This window comes from Sphaerodactylus townsendi, linkage group LG08, assembly GCF_021028975.2.
Source record: "Sphaerodactylus townsendi isolate TG3544 linkage group LG08, MPM_Stown_v2.3, whole genome shotgun sequence".
Lineage (NCBI taxonomy): Eukaryota > Metazoa > Chordata > Lepidosauria > Squamata > Sphaerodactylidae > Sphaerodactylus > Sphaerodactylus townsendi.
In genome coordinates, this window is record NC_059432.1 from 73,378,231 (window position 1) to 73,397,597 (window position 19,367).

General features: G+C 42.5%; 1 protein-coding gene across 1 annotated transcript in view; it reads right to left on the reverse strand.

Moving 5' to 3' along the window:
• The window catches only part of GPC1 (glypican 1), a 245,336-nt gene that overhangs the window by 11,649 nt on the left and 214,320 nt on the right, over positions 1–19,367 (reverse strand). Inside the window, exon 4 of the mRNA XM_048506840.1 lies at positions 4,035–4,200. Within this exon, the coding sequence (XP_048362797.1) occupies positions 4,035–4,200 (166 nt within the window). The remainder of the gene's footprint in view (positions 1–4,034; positions 4,201–19,367) is intronic.

The following is a 19,367-nucleotide window of genomic DNA, read 5'->3' on the forward strand; positions in this document are numbered from 1 at the left end:
CAGCAACTGCACATAGGTAGGCATTTTCTGTGGAATGGCCTTTTTAAGGATGTTAGCAAAGCTTCTACACTTTTGCTATTCTGCAACCTATGTAAAGCAGAACGGTTCAAGAAAGCATTTTAATAAAGACAATAGAGCTACATGATAATGGAATAATTCAGGAGGGAGCTTTTATAAAAGCAAAGGGATTGTGGATTACATCATTGTATGATATTAATTATGTTTGCTGTATATATTATCCTGCTCTTACTTAATTCCTTTCTACCTTTCCAAACAGCTATAATCCTAGTCTTATTGCATTGTTTATTAGTTATCTAATTGATTGCATTGAGTTACACTGTGTAATCAATTTTGAGTCTCATTGAGGAATGTGGACTATAAAGTGAATAAAATAGATTAATAAAATACATAGTAACAGGCTGTGAGTTGGATTCTTTTCTAAGTGAACATGAACATGCCAAGCAACAAGGACATGATCCCTGAGTTGCCCACAGATAAGGGATACTTTCCCTGCAACTTTCCATCTTCAAGCAAAAACCACAACCTTGCCCTGTGAACAAGATTCCTGTGGGGGCACATAAATGAGCAAAAAATTTGTGCTCACTTATCTCTGGACCCAAATGCCTTATTGTCTCCTGGCCTATCAAAAATAACTTCCTCAGCAATAAAAGTTCTTTAGGATTATTGTGGAACACTGTCCTGTTCTCTTTGACTTTTTCTTTGTTGAACATGATTTTTACCCCTTCATTACTTAATCTCTGTCTCTCCTTTTTCCAACATAATTTTACTTCACTGCTTGCAGGCTTTTAAAATCAGGACTCTTTAGCCTTGCAAACTATTCATTTCGTTTTAGCATATTGCATAGAGAATTCACACTGGGAAAGATTTATGACAGGACTCACACCTCTTTGCCTCAACTCTTTCCTTTTCCCTTTCCCTTTACATAGAGAATTTATACTTGAAAGGCTTGTGGCAGATTTCACACTAACCTCTAGTGCTGATTGGAGGGGCGTGACAAATGATTCATGGGCCCCCGCCCTCTTTTGCCCCACTGTGGCTATGGGCCTGGTCCAAGGTCACCCAATGCAGAGAGGGGATTCAAACCTGTGGTTCCTGGATCCTAATCCAACACTCTAACTAATACATCACACTGACTATCATATACCTCACTAGATATATTTAAATTTATTAATTTCTTTTGGACAGTTAAGGGCCATTTTTCCAATGTATTAATTTGCAATTTAGTTTGTTTGTTCAAAGCAGCTCACAATTGACAACATAAAATAATTATTGGGGTGTACCAAAAAGTTGGTATTTACTGGTTTTCAATATACTGGATTTGAAAAATATTGGTACTCTCAATATTCTAATTCCCATATCGATATGATTTTTTTGGGGGGAATCCAAAATTATGGGCTCCATTATTCCCTTTGGGAGGTTGCAAGAGAGCTTCTGGTACTTTCACTTTAAATAACCCCCAAATTTCAAGTAGAATGGACAAGGAGTCCGATTTTATGGGCTCCTGAACAGGGTTCCCCCAGCCATCCTCCATTATTTCCTATGGAGGGGAAAACAAAGAAACCTCCAAGTTGCTTCCGGGGCAAAAGATCTGCTTCCATGATCGGATCAAATGTCTCCCATAGAAGAACTAACACAACAAGGCCAACATAACCATTGCAGAAGCCAGTAATCCCAGTGGAACCACAAGTCAAAGTGCCATGCCAAACAGAACCAGAATCGACCCAGAGAATTTCTGCAGTGAAAACTCAAAGGGTTGTGGTGCATTTTTGCAAGCCCAGAAGAACCAATTGGAATGTGCAGTTGCCCAGCAGAACCCAGAGACACATTGGTAGTGCAAAGTACTACTGTCAAACTGGAGGATCATTGCAGAACAAATCCAAGCAAGGATTGGGGAGGTGGGGTGTGCGTTGCAACCTCAACAGAGCAAAAGGCAGCGTACAGAATGTCCAGCAGAATCCAGTGCAGGGAGAAAGGACAAACAGTCCCTGGAAAATGCTGGTTTCTGATCTTTTTGGTAGATCTCAAATATTTTCAAGATTTTTGGGGGGACCTTTTTTCATTTTTCTGGAAATTTTCCAGATATATTTGGGATGCTGAATGTACCCCCCAAACACTGATAGGGTATTTTTCAGGTTTCTTTCTAGTTTGGGTGTATCTGAATGCACACCCCTAATGATGTTAAAGCAACAAAATCCAAGTTAAAAGCAGTTACTTCCCGCAACCATAGATTGGATCTAGACAAGCATTTCAAAAGATAGAAGGGTTTTCACCCATGAAGCGTGATTTTGCTGCCCCTTCTCCCATGACAGCCCAAAATTCCCACTCTGGATGAGATGCGAAAATTGTGATTTGTGAGTGGAAATTGCACGCGCAGAAATGCTAGTCTAGACTCAAGCTATATGTTTTTGTCAGTTTGATGGGGGAATAAGTGAGTCAAATATCTGTTCCCTCAGCTAAAGAGGCTATAATGATAAAGGCACCTTTATGGCTTTTAAATATTAAATCCATTCAGATGTAGCCACGCAGCCGTTCATCCAAAGCAGATCAGGTGGAATTTAGTTTATAAGAAGCAGACATATATCCTCCTCATGTTCTTCAGATCACAACCAAGCACGTACAGCAGGGAAATACTTCTTTAAAATGTATTCCTTTTCTACGACTGCTCTGCAGACAATTCCTTTTCTCAATATATATATATTTGTCATCTAATCACAGCTGACTTATGGCGACCCTATAGGCTTTTCAAGGCAAGTGACATTCGGAGGTGGTTTGCCATTGCCTGTCTCTGCATCATGATCCTGGTATTCCTTGGAGGTCTCCCATTCAAATACCAGCCAGGGTCAGATTCTTCATATACAGTGCTGTATATTCCCACATAAATGCTTTCTTTTCATAAAAGAAGTCTCCTGCACATACATGGACATGCAAGTCTCAAACGTCCAAAGATCAGGAGACAGACTGTGCATCATCATGCCACTGTGCCAACCATCACAAAATGGCATAAACAGATTAAATATGTTTTTGGGATGTTTGCCAGCAGGGGACTTTTGTAAACCTTTTTTTTCTGGAAGAAAGAAGAATGGGAACTTGTTTTGAAGAAGACACAAAGCAAAGAAATCTGAAAACAGAGACTACAGTGATTTCAGCCACAAAACCTTTACAACAGCGCCTGTTGCCATGAAACTGACGAGCTAATTACAGAAAATTAGCAAATCTAGATTAATCTTTCGTTCTTTAGTAAGCCCAGCAATCTTCATTGTTATTTTGTTGATGACTCTTAACTGTGCTCTGCTCCTTTGTCTGAATGCAAAAAAACCTTCCGTATTCTTGGGAGAGAAGGGAGGCGTTGCTACTGAATTGTGACTAATTTAATTCAGAGACCTCACTAGCAAAGCTGACATTTAGCCCAAACAAGGATCTGCTTTGAATTTTCAAATGTTTTCCAATGGACTTTCCACCTTCTCTCACAAAGGCTACACATGCTGAAGGCTTAACATGTGCTGACGCTCCCTTTCTTCCCTTTCCAAACAGGTGCAGCTGAGGGATCACTGAAGGCTATGCATTCTGCACAACATAACCCTCAACACTGGCCCAGGCATCTCTCAGAAGAGAAGGATTCCCCACGGCCATACTTAGTGTAGTCTTCAAAGAACTATGTTCCAAGAGCATGGGTAGCTAGGATGCAGATATGCTTGGAGAGTGCTAGAATGCAAAGCAGTGGAGGGCACAAAAGATTTAATAATTACTTTTTTCTAGAAGCATTATAAAATTTTCCAAAGCTGCTGAAGAACACTGGAGGGTGAACTTTCCAAAGGACGGAGTACCCCTTCAAAAACACACATGCTGATTATGTTTAGAGCTTAGGGCAGAGAGATCTTCAATACATTCACTAATTGCGGTTATAGTACTGCTTGCTCTCGACTGTTCTCTGTTGATCAAAAAGAGGATCAGAAGCTATGTACAAAAGCACAGAAGATACAAAATCCTTCTCTCAGGCTCTCTGCAGCTCTTACCTATCAGATTCCTCCATTCTGGGTCCAGGTCTGCTTGGTTGGCCAGACACCCTTTCAAGACGTTGCGGCAGTAGCTGTTGCATGACTTGACATTTGACATGCCCCGGCAGTGTGAACAGTACACCAGCTTCATAATGGCTCGAGTGCAATATGGGCTCAGAGGGACCTTTAAAAACACACACATATATATTTGCTTCAGCAATTAAAATATGTGCTGTATATAAAAAAGAGGACCATGAAAAGTCACTATCATGCTAAATATAATATAGAATTGTGTATACTTACAATGTATGTGCAAAGATACACAGAAATGTACATGAGTCCAACTGATTATAACATTATAAATTCAAAAATAGATGTACAACTTGACAACAACACTGCAAAATTCCACAGAGAAGCTGAACTTTATCTATAATCTGATTGGAAGTGTGGGACTTCAACCTCAAAATGCTGGGTGTGGATTTCAGACTTCAGGAATGAGTAGCGCAATCCAGAGGGAGGAAGGAGAAGCTGAGCTCAACTAAAGACAACACAGCAACGGTGTAGCTGAGCTGCCTCCTAAGCGGGCTCCTGTGCTGTGGTGAGTGCCAGAATGGAAAAAAAGGTAACAGTGGGGAAAGGTGGAGCATCAACCTGGAAAGGGTGGGATGGGGTGTGCCTGAAAGGTTGGCTAGCAGCAGCGGTGCGGAGGAATGGGGGAGGAGGAGCAAAATGCAGATGGAAGCCCGGGGAGGAGGACCAGCAAAAGGAGAGGGAGCAAGGGGTTGCCCCAATGCACCCCTGAAGAGGGCCACCAGGGGAAGGTGGGCACCAGTGAAGCACCAGGGGTGACAAGGGATCAACAGCATCCTCACCAGTCTGAGGGATAGCCACGCTAGGGAAAGGGACCCCTCTGGACAGACCCAGTGGGTGCTGCTGGCAGGAAGGCATGGGCTAGCACTACAGGGGCCTATAGAGAGAGGCACAGGGCATCCAAGATCCCCTTTATCTGTCCCTGCTCTCAATGGCACCCTGTACCATGGCAAGCAAAGCCTCAAGATGGTGTGAGGCTCTTCAGATGGTGGCAGATAGACCTTCCATTCAGCTATCCATCTGGGAGGTGAACTTCAGCCACTCTCAGTGTACCTCAGGGCACTTCTGCTTGATGGCAATTTGCATTAGGGCCTGGACTGGCTGGGACCCCAAACCTGAGGGTTGGGAACAGGGCCAGACTCACTGTCCGTGGTGGAGGAGGCTGGCTGGAGGTGACTAAGGGCACTGAGGAGCTGTGAGAGGCATCAGGCCCCCAGTAGGAGCTGAATCAGGAACAGGGTCAATATCAGACTGTAGGGACATTTCAGCACCCTCAGTGACCCCTGGTAATGCAGCAACGTTGAGAGAGCATAGAACCCCTCCCTTCAGCCATCCCCATCTGCGGCCACTGTAGTGTGTTTTCCACCATGGATCATGTTCCCTAACAAGGGTGCAAGGGTGTCCAGAGCCCGAAACAGCCAGTGGCAGAAAATATTCTGGTTCTGCTTTGTATGTGAATCTTTGAAATTTGCCAGAGGACTGATGGAAGGGAAATTCTGAGGGGTGGCCCCTCCCTATCGCCCATGCAGGCTCCTGTCCTTTGTTTCCTGGGAAGACCCACTCCAAGCTCACAAAAGACCTAACCACCAGCCAGTCTACCTTCATCTATCCCAACTTCTGCTTTCCCTCTTTCCCTTCCCCTGGTTGCAACCCCCTGAGAAAATTCTGTGTAGAGTTCCCTGCCAGGCTGGGCCCAGTGGAATACTGGTGAACCTGCAAAAACTTGAGGAAGCACTTCGGTCCTCCCTGTATCCCCTTCTCCTCAGTATTTCTGCTTTTCTTTCCCCTTTCAACCCCCATATTATCATCTGTCTTTGCTCATTCTTCTGTTTTTCAACTCCTGCTTCCACCCATTTGGGTGGTTTTAACCATGCAATGTTCATGACTCCAGTCTCTGGATTTAAGTATCCACAGATTTTGCCACATTGAAAAGTAGATATATCGTTATGGAAGGGAAGAGATAAACAGAGGGCTGGATGCTATAAGCAGATGTTTCCTACTTTCCCTTCTTCACATCAGCATTTTGTGACTCCTAACAAAGTACTGCCGGGCATCAGAGGACCCCTGCACATAAAAAGCTAACATCAGGAATTCCAATGATGGAGAACACGATAAAACAGCCATACCCCTTCAGTCAGGTTCTGCTAGCAGAAGAGAGAAGCATTTAAAAATTGATATTATCAGAACTGAAAACTGCCTAGTGCTAAAGATATTCACCTTTTAAAATGTGACCGCTTAATCAAAGAAAAACAAATGTTTACTACACAAATGCAGATATAGAGTTGGATCTTATGGAAGATTTCCATGTGGGGAGAAACCATGGCTCAATGGTAGAACATCTTCTTGGCACGAGGAAGGTCCCAGGTTCAATCCGTGGCATCTCCAGTAAGAATTAAGTCATGGATGATATGAACAACCTCAGCCCAAGACCCTGGATAGCTGCTGCAAGTCTGAGTAGACAATGATGGACCACTGGTGTAATCAAGTATAAAGCAGCTTTATATGTTCAACACTCCATGCGTACATGAAGTGAAAAGGGTCGTATCTTCAGTATCTCTTTCAGAAGTACAAGGCATAACACAAGGTATTTCTTCCAATAACAATTTCCAAAGCAAATTAAAACAGAACCATGCAACCCATCTATTGTACATTCCATTAAAAAAGTGTAGCTGACCCAAAATAATATTGTTACTTTGTTAAAAATTTCATTGAAGTCCAAGATATTGCTGCAACTGCAAGTTGCACTATAGCTTGCACTATAACTGCACTATAGCTTGCATAAACAGAACTGCACTAAGTACATCTTCTTTTCCGCTCATTGGAATCCAATCCAATGTCATGGGTAGGGCATTGATAGAGCTGTAAGGGCATTTTTGCAAAAGCTAAAATTCCAGCAAGGAGCTATTTGGCAAGCGAGGTGGTGCAGGGCTCTGAATCTAGCTCTCCACTCTTTCTTGTAAATGGACAGTTATCAGGAGGGGAGTACTGGAAACAGCGTGCACTCCCTTGGCTGCTAGACTGAAGATGGGACAGCATACAAGGCATTTAATTATTTATTTTATTTTATTTTATTTATTTCTTAAATTTATATACCGCCCGATCCCCGAAGGGCTATTATGCACTTAGTTCCCATTCAGCTTGGGATATATACATAGAAATCCACACCTGCCCCTAGTTGGATCGGAAGGTAGGAATCTATTGTGTGGAATTTAGTTCTACCTAGATGACACCAGTACCCTTTAGGTATCACTGGGTGGCGCTTTAGTCCTGTCAAATGATAGCAAGGCAATTAAAAGATGTTAAGTTTTCAGGAACAAAAAACAATCAACCAAACAGAACAACACACCCCAAATCCCATCCCTTTCATTATTATACTGAAATAGCAAGGCCCATTTAAAAGTGTTATTTAAAATGCAAGATTTTCATTTAACTCCCTGGGCTTGACTAAACATTACTACAATGTCAAGGGAGGGTGACAAACTAGAATATTAATGCTTTAAAAAGCGGAAAGCATGGCAGAGGCAGGCTGTTCAGTTGACAAATATTGTTTATAAAGCATTAGGAGAGGCTTTTTCTGCAGCTAGCCGTTTGCCGTGCATTGGCACTGAACCCAGTTTGTCTTAATGGAGAGGGGGGAAAAAACCATGGGTAATTTTTTGTTCCTTGTTCTTATTCAAAGAGGCCTTTAACTGCATATGACAAGCACAAGATGAGCACAGGAACTTCCCGTGGTATGAGGCCACTGAACACAAAGGGCCTATTAAAAGGAACATCATTGTATCAATTCCGCGTCTACAAGAAACTACTATAAAACACAGCCTGGGGGACTGAAGGGTAATGCAACCCAAATGCAATTGAAACCCAGCTCCGTTTCTCCTCAACAGCTGAGCCGGGTGGTTCTGTGGAAACCTTGAACATGGAGATGGTGGGGATTAGGGCCAATAAATTGAAGTTCAGTCCTGGACATGACTCAGGAGCTGCTGGTCAATGACAAGGCTGCTTGAGGGCGGAAGAGCTGGCCCGTCTTAAAGACTCTAGTGTCCTCTGTAGCACTCAGCACATTTTCTAGCTATTCCTCAAAAAGCATGATCTGGCCATGGGGATCGGAGATCTGGTAATATCCAGGCTAATGTACTTTATACAGAGTTGTCTTTTAAAAATGTCCAGGAAGTTCCATTGGTCTGGGAGCTGGACACTACGATAATATCATTTCTGTGCTGAAAGCTTGGCACTGGATACTCAACTGTTTTCATGCACAATTCTAAAATTAAAGGCCCTTATGACTTGAGGCCAGATCATCTCATCTCATACTGTCTAACTTGCCATTCGAGTCCTCTTCCAAGCCCTGTTCTTTGTGGCCTGAGGTAAGGCAAGCAGGCTTTTTCCAGTGGCCACACCATGTCTTTAAGGCTCGCTTGGCACTTACGTTACTCTACATTAAGTGCCACACCAAAACTTTCTTTTTATCCACTTTATTAATTGAGATGTTTGTTCATTTAAGCTGTCTGCTTCTGGTCTGAGGTCTGATATATTATTTATGCCTTTCTGTCCTCAAAAGGGCTATTAGGGTGGCTGACAATGTAAAGCATACATGCTAAAATCACATTTTAAAACGATTAAAATCAACCCCATCATAAAATCATTGAAACAAATAAAAAACAGTTAGGTCGTTTCCGCACGGGCATTTAATGGCGGCCTGGGGACGGCAAAAACGCCGTCTCCAAGTCGCCATTCGCACAGGGGGTGCAGCTGCATCGCAGCCGCGCCGCCCTCGGGCTGCGAAGCCGGCGTTTCCCCAGAGCGCTTGGAAGCGCTCTTGTTGGGGAAATGCCGCCTTGAAACCACTGCCGAGCGAACGGCAGCGGCTTTGAGACGCCTCCCCCACCCGGCACTTACCTTGTCCCCGGGCCTCCAGCGCGTCGCCGAGGCCTGGGGACACGCCCCCTGCCCTGCTGGAGGGCCAGGCTGCCCGAGGGCCCCAGAAGTGTCCCCAGGCCTGCTGGCGACAGCGCCGGAGAGCCAGGGGACATGCCGGAAGTCAGGCCGAGGCAGAGCCAATGGCATATCTTCCAGCAAGCGCCGGCTGCCCCGGGCTGCTTTCCAGGAACCGGGCCCGATGCTTGAGGACCCGGGTCCCAGCGTCGTCGGGTGGGCGTCGGAAACGCCGACCCGGCCGCTTCCGCCTTCGTGCGGAAACGGCCTTAGAATACTCTCTCTCTCTCTCTGGCTCATTCCGCACATGCAAAATAATGCACTTTTAAACTGCTTTCAGTGCTCTTTGAAGCTGCGCGGAATAGCAAAATCCACTTGCAAACAGTTGTGAAAGTGGTTTGAAAACGCATTATTTTGCATGTGTGGAAGGGGCCTCTCTCTCTCTCTCTCTCACACACACACACACACACACACGCACGCACGCACGCACACACAGACAGACAGACAGACAGAGCAATTAAACATTGGACAGGAAGGAGGGACCATTGAGGGAATGCCAAATAAAACAAACAACAAAAAACCCTTTTCACTTGTTAGCGGAAGATGTCAACAGAAGGGAACATGCAAATCTCCCTGGAGAGGACATTCCAAAGTGTTGGTGCCATAACTGAGAAGGCTCTCCTCAGGTTGCCACCCACCTGACTTCAGAAGGTGTCAGCACCTGAAGCAGGGCCTCCACAGATTACTGTGGAGGTGGATTCATAAGGGAATAGGTGTGGTGTGGCCTAACCCCTTTTGCAGGCATATGTTTACATCCCTAGCTTGTTTTAATATTGAGAATTCTCATGTTGTTTTTATAGTTTCATTGTATTGTTTTTTATTTTATGAATGGCATTGAGCAAGTCTCTGGAAAAATGACATATACGTTTTCTAAATAAACTCATCCAACCAGCTCAGAAAGTGACAATACTCAGGGGCCTTAAGCTCTAGAAAGCTGAGCACCCTAAAGTTCAAATGACTTCAATAGCCTGCAGCAGAGAGCATCTGCCTTTTGCCAAAGGACCAAAGCAACTTCACCTGTGTCAAAAACCAGGCTCTTTTCAGTTAGCCGGACAGGCAGAATCTGAACTCAACAGGCTTAGAAGAATGCAACTCTGCTGAGGGCAGTACTGTAATTCTGCCTCTAACTCACTCAGCAGGCTGCAAGAAGCCAGAAAAAAATGACTTCAGACTTTGGGGGATAAAATTTGAGCCTTGAAATATGTCACACAAACACAATCCTAAAGAATCTCTATATATGAATGGAGAATAGCACTGTGTGTATAATAAAACCGGTAGCAGGAAACCACTTGCCTCATTTTAGTTTGTATGACAGAATTCCTGTGTTGTTCTTTTCTCTTGTGCCTGTCAAGTGCTTATTTATAGTCAGTTCTGAAGTGCTTGGTTTCTTAAAACTGCCATGTTAACATTCTGCATGTTGACATTTTCCAGTCACAGTTTCACTCCTGAGAGCGATTCCTACGGAAATATTAAAAAGAAAGACTCTGTCTTTGTAGCACCTTAAAGATGTTACTTATTTTATTTTAAGAGCATGAACTTTCATAGATTACAGTCCACTTCAACAAACGCTTTCCCCCTCCAGATGTTTCACAGTGAACTGTAATTCTGAAAATGAAAGCTCCTGCTCTTAAAATGAAATAAGTTATGTGTATAGGCGCTAGAAAGGCCAAGTTTTTCTGCTTTTAATGAACAATCTTAAATGAACATGATTTTGAACCAGAATTCCCTATGGAAATAAAGAGGGTGTGTTCCAAACATGATATTTTACCAGTCCATGAACTTGCATGGGTTTCTCAAAAACAAGTCATGCCAGAAACAAACAAATCTAATGTCTTTTTTTTTTAGAGTTACAAGTTTGGTAGACAAAGGGGATGGTGCGGATGTAGCATACCTTGACTTCAGTAAGGCCTTTGACAAGGTCTCCCATGACATTCTTGCAAAAAAGCTAGTAAAATGTGGGCTAGACAGTGCCACTGTTCGATGGATTTGTAATTGGTTGAATGACTGAACCCCAAAGGTGCTCATCAATGGCTCATCTTCATCCTGGAGAGAATTGACTAGCGGAGTGCCACAGAGTTCTGTCCTAGGGCCAGTGCTATTCAATATTGTTATCAATGACTTGGATGATGGAATAGAGGGCACGCTAGTCAAATTTGCTGATGACACCAAATTAGGATGGGTAGCTAATACCCCAGAAGACAGGGTCAGAATTCCAGATGACCTAGACAGATTAGAGAGCTGGGCCAAAACTTTCAAAATGAATTTCAACAGAGATAAATGTAAGATACTGCACATAGGCAGAAAAAATGAAATGTGCAGATACAGGATGGGTGATACCTGGCTTGATAACAGTACATGTGAAAGGGATCTTGGAGTCTTAATAGACTACAAACTGAACATGAGTCAGCAGTGTGATGTGGCAGCCTAGAAAGCCAATACAATTCTGGCTGCATCAATAGGAGTATAGTGTCTAGATAGAGAGATGCAATAGTACCACTCTTTTCTGCACTGGTCAGACCTCACCTGGAATACTGTGTTCAGTTCTGGGCGCTGCAATTCAAGAAGGATATTGACAAGCTGGAACAGGCCAGAGGAGTGTGACCAAAATGATAAAAGGTCTGGATTCCATGCCATATGAGTTGTGGCTTAGGGAGCTAGGTATGTTTATTCTGAAGAAGAGGAGGTTAAGGGCTGACATGATAGCCATGTCTAAATGTTTGAAGGGATGTCAAAGCTTGTTTTATGCTGCTCCAGAGACTAGGACAAGGAGTAATGGATTCAAGGTGCAGGAAAAGAGATTCCACCCAAACATTAGGAAGAACATCCTGACAGTAAGGGCTGTTTGACGGTGGAATCCATGGTTTTGGAGGTTGGTGGAGTCTCCTTCTTTGGAACTTTTAAAACAGAGGCTGGAGGGCATCTGTCAAGGCAGCTTTGATGGTGTATTCCTCATGGCAGTGGGTTGGACTTGATACAAACACTAGATACTTTTTCCCTACCAGCCACCTACACATGTATTACTTTTTAGGTAGCTAATCCATTCTGATTGAACAATTGTAGTGAAAATACGTGGTGAACTTTAATTAAACAGAATACTCCAATGAATAGGAGCTATTGGGATATTTATTAAAATATTCATACCCTGCCTTTCCTGTTGGCTCAAGGTGGCTTAGAGTTACCAAGGCAGGATTAGCACTATGTTATGACAGAGTTGTGTGTATATATACACATACAAATTTTGTCTCAGCCACAATTAATATTGCTCTTAGTTATGAAAATGATAAGACCATTGCATAATCTCCACATTTTTCATTAATATTGAAGTGAGAATATATTGCAGCTTTTGAGATGTGAAACTGGTGACTGATAACCTCATCCAAAGCTATTACTTCAATAGTACTGCACTTGAGCGACCTTATTGATGTAGGAATATCCTGTTAGGAAAGGGTTAGGATATCTCAGACACTGGTTAAAGAATATAATTGTTTCTCAGTCTACTCACTAGTGATGTTCAATGAACTTGCATATTTTTAGTCTTGATTTTATTCTCTAACTCTGATTTGGATTATATTCTTCATCTAGAAAATATAATACCCCAAACTAGAAGTCTGCTTCAAACCACTTATAAAGATGAAATAGATACCTTCTATAACAGGTACACACTCACACAAGAAACTGTAATGGCTGAACCTTCTGCTCACAATATGGGGCAGAATCTAACCATTGGCCACTTCATTGTTTTCCCCTGGGTGGAATAAAGTGAACATCACTACATATAACATCACTGTTGAAATCAATGGAAGTTGGAAGTGCTCAGTTTTGGCTAGATCATATTCATGATTTGCAGAAATTTTCACATTTGTGGCAGCTGGAAATAAAGTGCTGCTTTGATCTAAGAAGGTGCTTCCAAAACATACTCCCACCCAATTCTGAACTGCTGAAATAGATCTGAAAATGCTGCTTAACTTTTCATTCAACGTGCTGACAAGTCCAACTTCTGTGGCTAATTAAAAACTGATGAAAAGTTACATGGGTGTGGAAGGAGAGGGCTCCTTCTAAAACTATAATGAACAACGATCAGCAGATCAATAATTAAATTAAAACCTGCCATTTCTGGGTGGCTGACCATTAGGTCAGAAGGACTGTAGCCAAAATGAGTACCCACATAATTTGTTCATCTTTAAATAATCCGCTGCAGCATTGTGTACATGACAACAATTGATTTTGTCAAGCACCATCAATCCTGTTCTGGTGATGGCGTCTGCTGAAATACCTGTCTGCACTCCTGTCAATGCCATTTTTATTAATATAAGAATTTCATTAACATCAGTTCATTTGAGGTCAAATCTCCAAGAATGTAAAGTCTTTATTAATGTCATTTGACATCTCAGTGAAGAGAATTAACAATGCAATCTTTATACAAACACAGATCCTGTAAAGTTTCTTATTCATGGAATCACTCAGCAGAACTTGCTGCAGGGATAAATCTTGGCATTTGGGCTCCTCTCTCTGACATGTGTTCTTGCATGATTACTTTGAGCAGGTGTGGAGGAATGCTCTGCCAGACACCTGAGATATGTCTTTACCTTTTAATTGAAAGGAATTAGAGGCACTTTCCAAGGGCCATATTAGGGAGGGGTTAGGGTTAAGAACTTGTTCAGACTTGCCTACATTTTTTGTGAAAATGCTGATCAGGAATAGACATTTAACCCCATCAGAATAAATATGTAACTCATGAAAGACAAATCATGGCAAATGCAACACACTATGTTTTCAGTGTATGTTTCATTGTTTGTGTGCCAAGATATTCTAATTAAGAAGTTAACTAGAGGCTTGCTACTCTCTTCAAACATACAACACATGGGTCTCCCTTGATATAATCGAAGAATAGCTGAATGAAGTTTTACTTCGGCACCAGTTTCAGCATCTGTAACAATTTCCCACAATAAAAGAGAATATGAAGTTTTAGTCACTCCCCTGTCAAAGGTGAAACCACAACTTATCTGGGTGTATAGAACTGGTATAGATTAGGGAGGTGTGATCTACTCCCAAGAATTCTTTACTATCCTGGCTGTCCATATATATACTACCTGACAAAGGTACCTGAGTTTCTATCTACCTCCTTATATTTTTTATTTTTATTCTCCCCCACCCCCATGCTACTTCCAATTCTGAACTGGCTCAACTGGGACCTTAACAGTGATACTTCCCTCCTGAAGAGAAAGGAAACAGGGCTGTGTGCTCTCTCATATACTGCACAACCTAATGAAGGTCTATCTGTAACACAGAGGACTTCCCTAATCATACTCCTTCAACATATGTGCATATAAAACCCATTGTGATGATAGTTGTTTCACAAGTTCTAGTATTAAAAACTTTAAAAATGACGACAAGTTGTGTTGCTAAACCTTGATATTCCCTTTTATTGTGGGCTTGTTTACATTGTCTTGGATCCTGGCTAAACAAAGGCAAGGAAACAAATGGTGCTGAAGGAAACAAACTCTTTTATATTTTTGCAACTCCTATGTGTTTTGCATGCAGCTTCATCAGGGGGAATCTTTAATCTTTTTGATAACATTTCTACACATGCATTAACTCTCACTTTTGCTTGAATGCTTTGATGCATAAATAGGAATGTTACTTAACAGAATCTGAAAGATTCCTCCTGACAAAGCTGCATGTGAACTTGCAAAATTATTACAGAATTTGGTTCCCTCTGCAACATTTGTTTCCTTGCTTTTGTTCTGTCTGGGTGCAGCCCCTTTCTTTTCCTCACTTGAATCCAGGCTAGATATTTCCACAGGTGGAAGGATTCCTGCCCATAAAGAACAATCTACCTGCCTCTCCCCTCCTGTGGCAGCCCAAAATGTCCCCTGGTATTCTGTTCTTGGGAGACAGAAAATTCCCAGGCGCTGCTACAGAAACAGGAACTGCATTTTGGGCTGCTGTGGGGAAATCCAAGAGTTGAAATCCTTGTACCCCTGGAAACTTTAGTCCAGAACCAATCCATGATCAAAAACATTGTGATGAAACTGACCAAGGGTTTTGGCCAAAAATACTGGGTGAGTATTCCTAGAATAGTACATTTCTTCTAAAGGAAAAACCGCAAATAAGTGATTGGTATGAATTTTTTTTTATGTTTATGGATTTAGATCTAATATAATTATCATGACAGACAAATGAGATGTGGAAAAAAGAAGAAAAGTGGATGACATTAGAATTTTTTTTTTCAGGACAAATTTAACATCGCCCAACAATGAAGTTAGGAGAAGTACATAATATGCAGTTTGAATAATTATAAAACTATGCAATTTATATCTGATTATGTCTAATAAGTAACCTTCTATTTTGTTCTTATCTACGCTTAGGAGTGGGATAGAGAAGTCCACCAAACTACTGATTGTAAATTGTATATTATCTATTTTGCCTGTGTATGACTGGAAACTCCAATTAGAGGAATCTCCTGTTTTGGTTTTACTATATATATATGTGTGTTTTTTTCTTGTTGTATACTGTTGAATTCAAATAAACTTTTTCAAATAAAAAAAAGAATAGTACATTTCTTTTGAGGAGGTCAGCAGTACGTCAGGAACCTGAAATGAAACCACCAAAGCTTTTTTGGGAGGTCGTGGAAGTGACCGACCATGTTCAGGATATAGACAAGCTCACAAGTAAATTTTTGAGGGTTATCAAAGGGGGTGGGGCTTAACTGAACAAAACTCAGGCAGTTTGAAAATGGTAAGTACAAATGTCAGTTCCAATTTTAGCCAAGTTTTCAGCACTCTTGCTGCAAAGTCAAATCGGTGAAGTAATGTGAGGACGAGGACCTGAACAGGACCCTAACCAGGATGAGTGAGGATGGTATGTTATTATATATGGAAGTTGATTTCAGAGGCTAATACAACAGAACACCCCTCCCCACTGGCAGTGTCTTGTTTACTATAAACACTGACATTTCAAGAAGGCTGTCACCAACCATTATTGTGCAGCTATGATACAAACAAAGAGACATGCTCGACACCCTTCTGCAGTTCTTCTAGGAGTATGTTAATTCTTTATTTAAACATAAACAAATAAATACCCAAATATCTGCCTTTCAAGTGCCACAATCAGCTGTAATAGAAGACATTTACAGCACAATTCTGGGGGAAGGGAGAATGTACAGGAAGGTGACTAGGCACTAGGCAGAGCAACCCAGCAGTACTGTACCTAGGTAGGGTGCTAGCAAGGCAACACCGGCACAATCCCCTGCACTGCCAGGGAAAGGGGTGGACCCAGGAGCATGGTGGGAGTTAGTTGGCTCACTAACCCACCCCAGCTTCACCCTCTCTTCCCAATCTGTGGAAAGTTACACCATGAAAAGCAACAGCATAGCTTGTAGGCACCCATACAATGAAAACACCCAAAGTTGCAGCCCTGCTCATATCCCTGGCAGGGTACAGGATGCCAACTGCAGCCACAACCTATCACCTCCCCCTTCCCAGAGGGGACCAAATCCCCTCTTTTGCTCCCAATAACTCCCTCTCAGTGCTAATTCAGTAGGGTGAATGGCACTGGAGCTCACTACCATGCACATTTACATTGAACGGCGTTGCACTTCAGTGGTGGAAAGGCACAGCGAAGGCACTCACCACCACTGAGGAAATACTTAGCACTAATGCCCAAGAGGGAGAGCAAAGTCCATGCCATGTGGTGAATGCGTCTCATTTCAAGCCCCTAACAGGTATTCCATCTCTGGAGGCTTATCCTGAAGGCACTGACAAGTGAGCAAGGGTGGGAATCTAGCTACAAGTTTCTCACATGTCCTTTGCACAAGCCTGGGCACTACCCTGACAATGCTGGCTCCCACAGTCGAGACCACTAGTGGGGGCTTATAGAGTCAACCTGAGCTAGATGACTAAGGAGTGATGCCCATGATGGAGGAGGGCAGGGACACTGGCAGTCCATACTGGACTATTAACACACTCCTTTGCCAGGATATCCTCTCCTCCCAGATGGCTTTGGCAGCCTGGCAGCTGTTCCACAGTTCTCAGTGGATCAGTTGGCCAAGCAATCATGAGAAACATTGCCTTGCAACAGCAGCAGTAGACAGAACAGCTGCAGACTACCCACTCACGTGATCAATACTTGATATTTGGATCAATACATGTCACAGCATGTACCTCAAGAGGATTTCCTGGCAAATTAATATCCCGTGGAGTGGAACCACATACCCTGACAAGGCCCTACAAACATGACTGTGGCTACTATGGGGGCTTGTGATGTTCACCATTGCTTCACATGTTTATGTTAGCATCTGAGCAGGCAGTGATTCAATAGGGAGACATGGTAGCATGACCTGTGCAGTTCTTCCCATTTTGTTCAATCACCAGTTTTATCCTTCAGCAGCCTTCTGACCAGCAAGTGGAGTGCCCAAAGCCTGCTGTTGTGTCTCCTTTGAATCTACTTCCTTGGCCCAGTGGTTAAGATTCTGGTCTTGTGTGTGAGGGTTTATGACTGGCCTCTGTCTTTGTGCTGTTATTGACCCAAGTATAATGTGAATAAGGCATGAACCAGCAATGCTGTGTTTGCAGCAGCTGCTGGCCATGACCACCACAGAGGCCCTCAGGATTGTACTGCCCATGCACTTCCATGTTGCATCTAGCTTGGTAGCAAAAATGTGCATTTCACAACACTATAGCAACAATGCTCCAAGATTTACTATATGACAGTTCATTTTCGGCCCCCTTCCCTTTAAGTCACTGGATCCTTCACAGAAGAAAGGTAGTTGGAGCCAACAGGATAACAAAGCAAGAATTTATCCTGAGACTTTGTATGTGAGAGGTCATTTGTTCTCCTCATTCCCATACTTACCTTCACAGTATGTATTACTCAAATCAGTCATTTCAAAAAGAAAGGTGGGTGTGTGTGTGTGGGTGCCATTCAGCAACAAAAAACAGCATTCTGATGCTACAGGGTTTACATATTCCCCACTCCTCCCTTTTCATATGTGATGATTTGGCTCTCTGAAAATGGAGAAAGCATGAGCTGGTCTATGAAGTGGCTGTTCTGAGATTGAAAATATCAAACAGGCACAGAGCAGAATGAGGCAATGCAATTTTGAAGGGCCCCTGGACTGTGCCCATTCACACTCGTGTGCAATGCCATTTTAGAATGTTCCCTAACCTTAAAAAGCCATTCAAGTGTAAAACGAGTACAGACAGAGTGAAAGAGACTACCTCTGCTGTACTAGTTTCCTATGTAAAAAGGGGGAATAAAACATCAATATATTAGAGCTTTCTCCAAGGACCTTTGAACATAAAGCAGAATTAAAACAGTATTTGTTACCAGTGAACTGAAGTGGTACAGTCCATTCTATTTCCTTAGAACTCAACCATCCCATTCTGATGATGGTGCAGAAAATGCCTGGGCTAAACATGATGCTAGCAAGACAAACCTACATGACTTGGGTCGAACGTCTTGTTCAACATGGGCTCCTTCCCACGCAAAACCCACATAAGGTTAGTTAGGACAACAGTGCAACACCCACATGGGCTATAGTCAGTTGCACAATTAAAAATATGTAGCTGTTTTACACAGGAAGCAACCCAGCTTAAACAGGAACCTGGGCTGGAGCAAAGTTACACAAGAGAAATGCTTTTTCCTCCCCAGCAACATGTAAACAATTCCAAGTTACTATCTGTGAGAGTTCTATGAACCATAGCCAAGGAGATGGCAGGAAATTTATGTTTCATTAATCTACGTTAATATATGCATTTAATGGCATCGCACGTACATATTTTCTAAGCTCAATAATTAGTATTAGATTTCTTTTCATCCTTTGCTGTTCAATGTGTAGATCATTTCTGCTGGGAAGGTTATACCATTAAAGATGGGCAGAACGACGGGTCGTTGAAATACACCAGCAGAGGCCATTGAATGCCCAGTTTCACAAACGACTCCAAGAGTGCCTTTTTACATTGTATGTGTATTTGATTTGTAAGTATGGCTAATGGGTATATAATTTGGAAACACCCATTTCTAATGGCTTTTGAGTTCGAACAAATCTGCACGTACATATTGTTCCTAAAATAAGATGAAGTCTGATTCATTGCCTGCCACTCTCTTTATCACAGACAAACACATAATCTAAAATGTGTGTGGCGGGGTTATCAAGGAGCTTTCTTTCTATCTAGCTTAAGAGAGGGTTCCTTGTCAGGACGTCTTTCCTTATTTTAACTGCTGGGAAGACAAAGATCAAATGACGCAGGCGTAATCGTAGATATTTGA